We start from the raw sequence: 9,971 nt of genomic DNA, 5'->3' as shown, positions 1-9,971 counted from the left end.
GGAGGAGCTGGAGGAAGTGTCTGGAGAGAGGGAAGTCTGGGCATCTTTGCTTAGACTGCTGCCCCCGCGACCCGGTCCTGGATAAGCGATGGATGAATAAAATTAAAAAATCTGATTTAACAGTCAAAATGAAACAGTAAATAAACAAGAAAAAATATTTTCTGAGTATGCGATTGTGTTGCTTTATCAGTGTTTCCTGCGTGTTTGTCAGTAGGTGACGGCTACAGAGAGCTGCTCTCTGCCGATGGGCTGGACATCGACAACATGAGACACAAAGTGAAGGACTACTCTCTGGCTGGAGCCTACAGACGCATCCTCATCAGACCCAGCGACGTCAGCTGGTTAGCACGCCTTTCAGTACACTTTCCAAGTGCATGAAATGCTAGTACATTATTTTTAATACCATTGTATTTTAATACCACCACTGTTACATTAGCTGTTAATTACAAACTGATGCATTGTGGTGTTTCTCTCTGCCATGTACAGGGAGGTTATTCAGTATGATGACCCCAGGATCCCCCTGGTGCATACGGATTTTGAGAAACTGGAGAACAAACCTGCTCCCATCTTCAACAAAGGTAAGTGTCTTTAAAGTGGTAACACACAGGGTAGATTTGATTTACCGATGCAGCCATACTGTGTGACGCTAGGACAGCTGAGTTGTCATTTTGTCACACTTAAAAATATATTTATGTACCATTATGCATGTGTGTAAAACTTAAACAGATTTCCACCCATATTTTGTTCACACACACATTTCTAGCTCCAGTAAAACAGCATTGATAGCAGGTTACAACAAACATGGTCCTGTCATTGGCAGCTCGAAATATGCCTCCAAAATGAAAAAGGCCTAATCCAAACTAGTTCTTGAGCATGCGATAGAGGTCTTCAGTGTTGCACAAGCATAAAATAGCCAAACTAGGTGTCTAGAGTAAAGATTGTTGTTGTTGTTGTGTTTTTTTTTGTTTGTTTTTTTTTGTGTTTTTTTCCCCCCCCCCCTTGAAACAAGTCTCAATTATTAACTGAAAATCAAAATAGCCAGTTTAATTTCCTGCTCATTAACTATCTGACAAATCTTTACAATTCTGGCTGTCTAGTGTACTCCTCTGTGCACAGCCTAATACAGTGTTTGTTTTCCTTTCCTAACAGAGGGGAAGTATCGTGCTCTGAGGATGGAGTTTTCTCTGCCTCCTTCAACCTATGCCACTATGGCAATCCGGGAAGTCCTCAAGTTGGACACAAGTATCAAGAAACAGACGCAGCTCAACACCACCTGGTTCAACTGAGACCAGAACAAACTCTGGCTTAAACTGGACTGCTGCTTCACCCTGCACAGCACCTGTCTGTCGCTACTTACTGTTGTGAGTGTTTTAAGTGTATCGATGTTTGTGTGTGTGTGTGTGAGAGAGAGTGCTTGGGTTCTATGTGAACCCCAATTTTTTTTTTTGGGGGGGGGGGACCAAGAAGAACATCAACAATTTATTATTTAACATTTTTAGTTGCTCTTAAAGGTTTCAGCTTTAGTGATTTAAGTCGTTATGCTCTTACAGTACTGCCCCATTTGTACAGAAGTATGAGCTTTTGTCTTTTATTTTTACCCTTAAGCTGATTCAGAAGATGTGATGAGATAAATTAAAAAAAGTTTAAAATGAAAGTACACAGTCTCTTTCATTGTCTGTTATAAAGCCATTATTGTTAATCTGGCACTGTTTTAGGTTTTGTCCCCATTATGGGGGTTTTAGATATTGTTTTATGTGGCATTAATGCTGTTTTTCTCACCTACAGAAATGGGTTTTACTTCTAATGTAATGTAAACTCTCTGGCCCTCTACTGGCCATCTGAGCTAGGTGTCTTTCCAGTGGAGAGTGAATGTATTTCAAATTGCTACTGGTCCAGATAGACACTGATGCTGCTGACCATCAGGCACTGTGGCATATGGCAGCTGGCAGGACACAGCTGTGGTTAATAATCCTATTGTTCAGCCTGTTTGGATCATTTTTCTGTGTTTGTTTTAATCCTGTTTGTATCATCTATGAGCTGCTGTTCCAAGGCACATTCAAAAGAGATCTTATTGTAGAGCCTGACAACTGAGGAAAAGACTTGTATTTTCAAATCCAACTCAGTTTGAACTTATTTTAGTTTTTGTTGTTCACATCTTATGGCGCAGTTTGATTCAAATGTAAACAAAGGGTCTACAAGAAAAATTCAGATCAGAGCAACAAGAATGGTTATTGTTCCCAAAACGATTAAACACACACAAAAAAACCTCTCTGCTCTGATCAGCTGGGAAATGCAAATTCTTAGCTTTCATACATGCGTACTGCTTTTGTACTTGTACTAACCTTGTATCTGTGAATATCTCTGCCATTTATAGGATGAAAAAGCTCTAAATTAAAAAGCACAGTGTGGATACTGGCCCAGTTTGTCCCGGATTGGTCTGTTTCAGTTTTACAAAGAGGAGTGCGTATCTAAGAGCATGTGTGTATGAAATGGGACAATGTAAAACTGTCGTTCTAATCTGTCTGTGTTCAACAAAAGGCCTACGGAGACAGGTGTAGTTCCCAGTCATTTAGACATTAACATGAGATAAATTGAATTTTAATAACAACCAGGAGGTAGGTTTTTAAGTTCACTTTATTGTATGTTGGAGTTTTAATCAAAATGTTATGCATATAGGCAATAATTTCATTTACCTAGGACATCTGCAAAATTTTGATTAAATAAGTAAAAACGCCCACTGAATTTAAAGTGATTCTTAATCAGCTGCGAAGTATTTGTATTTTAGTGGTGTAAAAATGAAGCTATACCATATGACATCTTTGTCTTTAAGGCAGGTGCAGGGCACTGTTGGCACTATTACGAGGCACACAGTTGTCATAGAATATCTGGAAAGTGCTGCCAACATAAGTTACCCTCTTGAGGAAGTCCTCTAGCTGCTGCACAGTCATCTCCTGAACCTTATTATTCTCCCGGTCATTGAGCCCGTGAGCTGCAAATGCAGGAAACTTGGAGCGCTCAGAGTAAGGTGCATTGTGGTCAAAGTCAATGCAGCAATAGGCCGACCAGAGGTAGGTTGGGATACCCAGGCGGTTGATGTTCTGGCGGCGAATTGTGTGCCCCGAGGTGGTGACCCCAGTGACCAAGTAAGCTGTACCATGGCAGTAGTTGTTGAGCCGTCGGCGGATGGTGTGCTCATGATTTCTCCAGGGACCAATGTTGAACTCTCGGACCTGAGGAACCACATTTGTCAGAGTGTAGGTGGCCGCTTTGTCATCAAGGTCGGCCTGGTGCTCATCTGGATTTAGTTGACCACGCTCAAAGATCACAGAATCAGAGTAGTCATCAAGGACAGCCTGAGCATCTTCAAATCTCTTATGAACATTTTCTGAAGGGAGCTGCTGCATCTCTCGGGAGCCAGACACTGTGGACAGCTGTCATGATAAACACTCATTATGAATAGAAATAGATTTGCAAGCAAGACCAAAGTTTCTTTTTCAGGACACCCATCCCTACCTGTGGTTCATACATCCAAGGTACATCAACCTTCTTAGAGCCATCTGAGCGCTTGAAGGTGTACGCAGAATAAACAGGGATATGGTTGAAGGTGTCGTACAGAGTCACAAACCGTGGTTTTCCTTGGTAGACCTGGCAGATCTTTTTAAAAGGCTGGTCCTCAAGCCCTCGTGGCAGTGTGCCCATGTACAGGAACTGCTCACACTCAGGTGAGACATTTTCCTGCACCTCTGCTCCTGCCATCACAATAAGCAGACAGATGAGCATTTGATCTGCCCTATAGACATTCATGACAAAATGTGTAGTATGTCTCCACTGTGCATTTAATCCCTCTGAAATGTCACACTGTGTGGACTTTGCCTCCACTATAGCTACATCTCAAACACATTATGCAAATTCTTATCTTTTTCCTTTTACAAGTAACCAACCCATTGCCATGTTTGGAAACCTGCTAACCACCACCAGTGGCTGTCACACAACAGCGACAGCCAGAGATCTGTAAGGCAGTGCACACTCACTCAACACTTTGGCTTGGCATGTTGTCATAGGTGAACTGGGTCCTGGTGTTGTACATGTTGGCTCATTGCTAGAACTGAACCTTCAGTACATTTGTTGAAGTTATTGTGTGAATTAGGAGCTGAGGAGTTTATTAACGCATTATATAGATGCAGTTTATACCCAAAAATTACAAAACCAAGCAGATTAACAACCCAGCATGCAACACTAATAGATAATATATTTACTAATGATATTGATAACAAAATGTCAAGTGGATTACTTATAAATGATATTAGTGATCATCTATCTACCTGTATTTTTGGTTTATGACTGCCAGTATAGAAAAGAAAGGCCAAAAACAAATCTTTTTTATAGGAGGGTGATGAACGAACATGCTGTAAGGAGGCTAAAAGAGGATGTGTCGTTCACGAACGATTCGTTCATTTTATACGAATCTTTTCCATGACTCGAGAACATCGGGTCGTCTCGGGGAATGATTCGTTCATTTTGTGTTGACCGCGCATAGCCTCAAGACACAGGTACGATATTTCTTATAATATGACCATGGCTGCATTATAGTTCTTTTTCGAAAGGTGATGAATATGTGCGTAAGCAGATGGGGAATTAACATGTAACATTGTAATTACATTCTGCTGAAGTGACCCAAATCACTCGAAAAAAGATTCGTTTGTTTTGCTGAACGAGATTCAAAGAACTGAATCAGTAAAATGATCCGAACTTCCCATCACTAACACAATGGACGAGGTGAGTAAGTGACTGAGGCTGAGTCAAATGTGATTTATTTTAGTGTGATACTGAAGAAACGTTTACATTTACATCCAGCTCTGTAAGACAGGGCGAGATCAGCGGCGGCTTTGCGCATGCGCAATTCATTTGCAATCTGAACGAGGAGCGGTATGGATCTCCTCTGCAGCTGGGACCGTCCGTGAGTGCTTTGGGACGCGGAGGGGTTCACAGCAGCACCCGCTGCTCGTTGAGGACAGTAACTGCAGGGTGATACGTGCTTTCACGTCAGAGTCTCCAAAACATCAAAAAAAGTCTCAAATAACACCAGAAAAAGTCGCTAGATTTGTCCCTAGTCGCCTTTGACAAAAAATGTTGCTAAGAGGATTTGGGAAGTCGCCAGATTTAGCGAGAAAGTCGCTAAGTTGGCAACACTGCTCTCGTCCTGACCGTGAGCTTGCAATCTGTCAACTCTGCAAAATATGAGCCACACAATACCCTTTATTCTGAATTAGGTAATAAAGATAATCACTTTATTTGGCCAAGTATGCATCTTCTTTATACAAATATTACCACTTTCATTTCATCAACTCATTTTTCTTTCACTAAGTAAAATTATTATAATCAAGTTGTAGTAACTTTAATCTTTGTTGTGGTTACTTAAATCATTTGAGGAAACCAACTGCCTTAAACCATTTAAGTTGCAATAACACAAAACCATACACTCATGTCTGCCATGAACTTAAACTATTTATTTAATACAATGACAAACTGATCAATTTCAGTGTTCAAATGTTTCTTTGTTCACATCTCAATATTTAATCCTCCACTTTTCTTTGGTTCATCCTAAATCTAAGTTTTTACAAAAAATATCAATATCAAAATAGAGATGTGAAAAGTCACCATCACACTGCCAGCAGTATAGGCTCTGAGTTGATACAACAAATACAGCTAGCCAACAGTAACTCCGATTGGTCTAGAATAATATATCATTGTCTGTAATGACATTTTAACCGCATGCTTACACATCCTAATTTTCATTTTTAACATGTCTTCACCATTGAATGAAAAACAAAAAATAATACAAATTAAAAACAAAACTAAACAGCACAACAAAATTGTGAAATGCATAGTCTATAGTATTTCAAAGCTATTTCCTTTATGTTCCAAGAAACATCTGTCAAATTTTCCAAATGTAAGAGCACATTTCTCCATTAAAAGGTCTTAAAACTATGTAATAAAATTTAAATCACACTAGCCAATTATACTATGAAGAGTTCCTGAAGAAGACACTTGAGATATGAAATCCCGAAGGCCACAGCAAGCTCAACTATATGAGTATGTATTACTGTATTTTTTAATAAAGTTCTCTTCTCTTAAGGTGGAAAATGCTTTTGACAGGCATTTTGATGAACACAATTCTCTACAACAATGTATTTATTTTGCTGTGAAGTGGCAACATCTTTATGGCAAGAGTTAACACAGCTGTGGGTTAGGATCAGTTTTCATTTGCATTTAAACCGGGTATATAAAGACCATTGGCATAAACGTGTTTTAAATGCATTCAAGAATGCTGCTCATATACACTTTCACCATGAATGTGTGAGCTGTTAGCAGCTCTTTGTCGTCTGTGTGGATTGTTACATTTAACTAGTGTGTACGCAGTGTGTTTGAACATGTGAGACAGCGAGAACACGTTTAATGGATGTGTTTGTGCATAGAGAATATAAGCAGCCTGGAGAACTGGGGGTATCTGTTTGTGTATCTTGGGTTTGTGTGTGTTTGTGAGGGAGTTATTGTGTCTTTTGGGTGGTACGTGTGTCTTATGGAGGGGGGTGTTTGCAGGTCTCGTAACTCTCTACTGGGGTGGTCTGGTTTAAGAACAAGAGAAAGAAGGTTGTGTGTGTGTGTGTGTGTGTGTGTGGAGGACACTGCTATAGTACATTCAGATAAGAAGACGACACACCTTCTTTGGCTGATACAGTACAGATGTGGAGACTGAGAGAAACAGGAGACGTGAGATGAGAGAAGACAGGATGAGAGGACAGAGGCCAACTCTTGCTCTGCAGTGACCTTCACAAAGTTACTGGCATCTCAGATGGGATTTCATCCAAGCTGATGAGCCTGAGGTAAATGTCTGAATCAAAATTGTTCTCAGGGCCATGTCATCATTTATGATAACTAGAGTATATGCAAAACACCAATAGCTGAAAGCACTGTACTTAAATACAGTTTTGAGGTACTTGAGTAATTTATACAGCTTCTGTTTGATGACATTTCAGAGAGAAATACTGTACTTTTTACTCCACTGCATTATTTTTCAGCTTTACTTACTGATGAAACCGCTCAACAGCATAGATAAGAAGAGCTGAAATGATCAATTTACTAAATTATTTGGCAACTGTTTAATAATTTGTCATTTTTCATGTAAAAGTGCCAAATATTTCATGGCTCAAACTTTTAAATGAGACAGTTTACTGCATTTCTTTTTAATAATTTTATTAAAATTGAGGTTTAGACTGTTTGTTGAGCACTGTTGAAGTGTCCCTTTGGGATTTGGGTAATTGTGACAACATTTCTAACTATTTTCTGAATTTTTACAACCCAAACACTTAGTTGATTAATGGAGAAAATGAATCCACAATAAAAGTAGTCATTATTTGCATATGTAGCCAAAGTTTCACTTGTTGTGAAAAGCTGAATGTACAGTGTTTCCTGTTGCCAGGTGTATGAATCTCACAAAATTTCACTTTATTTTCAGAACTTCTGAGTCAAGGAACAAAAGGGGAAGTGAAAGATAAGAGTGGACAACCAATCCACATTTGGAGCCAGAATCCAAATCTTACTTGCTATCTCAAACAACTGTACAAGTACAGGAGTTTTATTTTTGGTTTCTGCACATTGCACTGACCAAACTTCAACTTGCCAGGAAAGTACTGGAACCTCCAGTGGTTTTATTGGAAAGTCAGTTTTTATAGAAACAAGGGAGATGGATAGACGGACATCAGACACAGACGTCCTCTCCTCCTCCTCTCCTTCTCCGCCACTCCTCTCCCACTGTGACTACACCGACTGGACTCCCTCCTTTTCCATCATCCCTTTCATCTACCTCCTGGCCTTTCTGGTTGGATGCTTTGGAAACAGCCTAGTGCTATGGGTCTACCTTGACCGAGCCGAGGGGAGAAGAGCAAGAACTGAGGACAAACCACAAAGTGGAGATGGAAAGCTTTGTCGTGCCAATATATTTAGAACCAGTCACCAGAACAGTAACAGAGCTGGTAGAGTTCACAACAAGTCTTTTCCTCTGAAGGACAAAGAAAACTGTGGATATTTCACAGCACAAAACTGCAGACCCTCCTCTCAGTCCTCCACCTCCTCTTCCTATCCCCCCTCCATCCCTCGTCCCTCCCGCTCACTGACAGACTCTCTAATAGCTAGCTTAGCATTAGCTGACCTTTGCTTCCTTGTGACACTCCCTCTGTGGGCGGTCTACACAGCCATGGGTTACCACTGGCCTTTTGGGCAACCACTCTGCCAAATCAGCAGCTTCCTCACTGCTCTCAATATGTATGCCAGTGTGTTCAGCCTGAGCATGCTCAGTGTGGAGCGCTACTGGGTTCTTACTGGACGCCGCCACTCCAGCCACCATGCCCTGCGGAGCTGCCGCAGCAGGGCTTTGTGTGTACTTGGGGGAGTGTGGGTGTTGGCGGGGATCCTGGCTCTGCCTGGTTTGCTGCTGCGTTCTGTCCAGGAGAGGGTGCCAGACTCTGAATCTAAGGATGACTGGCAGCGGGAGTCTGTTGACTCTGGATCAGTGTTCCTCTCCTGCCAGATGGATTACTCAATGCTGACAGGAACAGAGCAGGAGGAGACAGAAAAAGAGAGGGCTGAGATGTGGTGGGCGGCTGCCCTAAGTCTTAAATCAACACTAATTGGCTTTCTGCTTCCTCTTGTCGTTTTACTGATCTGCTACTGCTCACTGGCCCAGCTCCTCAGCAGACACTTTGGACGAGGCCCTCGTCCTGATCGCAGGCGCCAGCACCGACTCCTCAGAGTCATTGTCACTTTAGTGATGGCGTTCTTCCTGTGCTGGCTGCCTCTGCATGTAAATAAAACTCTGTCCCTGCTGCTGGAGTTTGGTTTTGTCCCATATTCCTGCTCTTTAGATCAGATTTTGCTTGCTGCCCAGCCCTACGTCACCTGTTTAGCGTACCTCAACTCTTGTCTTAACCCTCTCCTGTACGCTGCCTATGATCCGTCATTTAGGAAGAGATGCAGAGGAGCACTTCTCCGGATGAGCAGCAAAGGAGGGGAGGGAAAGAAGGATGAAGGAGAGGCTGAGAAAGAGGAAGGGGGCTCAGCTTTTCCCATAAGAAAGCAGGAGGAAACGGCAGATAAAACGGATCTGGAGATGGTGGGGGATGTGGGAGGCGTAGTGAATGAAGGGTGAAAGGCTCAACATGTTTAAAAAAGAAAAAGGTCAACCCACTTAAATCTGTGTATATCTTGAAGCAAATGAGGAGAACACTTCATTTTGTTTTGTGGTGATAAACCTACACTGCATCAGCTTGGTTTTCAGCATTTGTTTGTGTTGTTGGAGACAGTCAACTTCTACAGCTGTCTGACTTCCAGACTGCAACAAACTGTCAGATATTTTTAAAATAAACATCTTCACCAAACATTCTTAAAGTCAGAGAGAATATTATTTGCTTTCAGTCCACATATTTCCCACAGGAAAGATGCCACCACTTCCCTGGAGATGGTCATATTATGTTTCTATATTTTGAGCTTGCAATTTACTGTTGTTTATTGATTTGTGCTGCACTTTTTTGTTTGTTTTAAATCAAAATTGTCTGATTTGACAACACTTGTTGCTCTGTAATTGGAAAATACAACATAGAAGAAAATAAATAAATAAGCAAAGAAATGCACAAACAGTCAATAATTAACATAATAGGTACTTTTGACATTTAAATGGAATATTAGGACAAATAGGCCTATATACATAAATGGGTTAGTAAAATGCAGTTTTGTCTTTTAGCCAATGTCGAAGAACAAAAACCCTAATTAATATTTGAGAAATGTTACAGAACTTGTTTGAAATTACTTTTTCATGAGAAGACTGATGTTATTTCAGAAGTACTGAACCCTTGCCACAAGGTGGCGATGGCGCCCCATTATGTCACAACCTCCACAAAACCAGATTAACCAAGACA

The 9,971-nt window shown here is 41.0% G+C and overlaps 3 protein-coding genes across 5 annotated transcripts in view; 2 read left to right on the top strand and 1 right to left on the bottom strand.

The window, feature by feature from the left end:
- Window positions 1-1,450, top strand: part of pus7 (pseudouridine synthase 7) — an 8,783-nt gene extending 7,333 nt beyond the window's left edge. For 2 of the 3 annotated variants that reach the window (XM_020624967.1, XM_020624957.1), the window contains 3 exons: window positions 212-341; window positions 487-578; window positions 1,150-1,450. In XM_020624967.1, coding sequence (XP_020480623.1) covers window positions 212-341; window positions 487-578; window positions 1,150-1,286 — 359 coding nt within the window. In that variant the 3' untranslated portion in view covers window positions 1,287-1,450. The remainder of the gene's footprint in view (window positions 1-211; window positions 342-486; window positions 579-1,149) is intronic. The other variant, XM_020624974.1, reaches the window with a different exon arrangement.
- Window positions 1,451-2,795: 1,345 nt separating this feature from the next.
- On the bottom strand, window positions 2,796-3,756 carry LOC109973089 (endonuclease domain-containing 1 protein-like). Its single transcript, XM_020622415.1, has 2 exons — window positions 3,514-3,756; window positions 2,796-3,431 (listed from the first exon to the last, which is right to left on the bottom strand). The coding sequence occupies exons 1-2, from the start codon at window positions 3,754-3,756 to the stop codon at window positions 2,826-2,828; spliced, it is 849 nt and encodes a 282-aa protein (XP_020478071.1). The 3' UTR covers window positions 2,796-2,825.
- A 3,988-nt stretch (window positions 3,757-7,744) lies between these two features.
- On the top strand, window positions 7,745-9,205 carry aplnr2 (apelin receptor 2). Its single transcript, XM_020622405.1, has 2 exons — window positions 7,745-7,952; window positions 8,103-9,205. The coding sequence occupies exons 1-2, from the start codon at window positions 7,745-7,747 to the stop codon at window positions 9,203-9,205; spliced, it is 1,311 nt and encodes a 436-aa protein (XP_020478061.1).
- The last annotated feature ends 766 nt before the right edge of the window (window positions 9,206-9,971 follow it).

Source organism: Monopterus albus, unplaced genomic scaffold (assembly GCF_001952655.1).
Source record: "Monopterus albus unplaced genomic scaffold, M_albus_1.0 scaffold7.1, whole genome shotgun sequence".
NCBI lineage: Eukaryota > Metazoa > Chordata > Actinopteri > Synbranchiformes > Synbranchidae > Monopterus > Monopterus albus.
The sequence above is the reverse complement of the archived record's forward strand: the minus strand, read 5'-3'. Positions and strand labels throughout refer to the sequence as shown.

Coding starts and splice junctions, on each gene's coding strand:
- LOC109973089 (XM_020622415.1), bottom strand. CDS start 3,756: ATGGCAGGAGCAGAGGTGCAGGAAAATGTCTCACCTGAGTGTGAGCAG. Junction 3,432..3,513: donor CTTGGATGTATGAACCACAG/GTAGGGATGGGT, acceptor TTATCATGACAG/CTGTCCACAGTGTCTGGCTC.
- aplnr2 (XM_020622405.1), top strand. CDS start 7,745: ATGGATAGACGGACATCAGACACAGACGTCCTCTCCTCCTCCTCTCCT. Junction 7,953..8,102: donor GGGGAGAAGAGCAAGAACTG/AGGACAAACCAC, acceptor CAGCACAAAACT/GCAGACCCTCCTCTCAGTCC.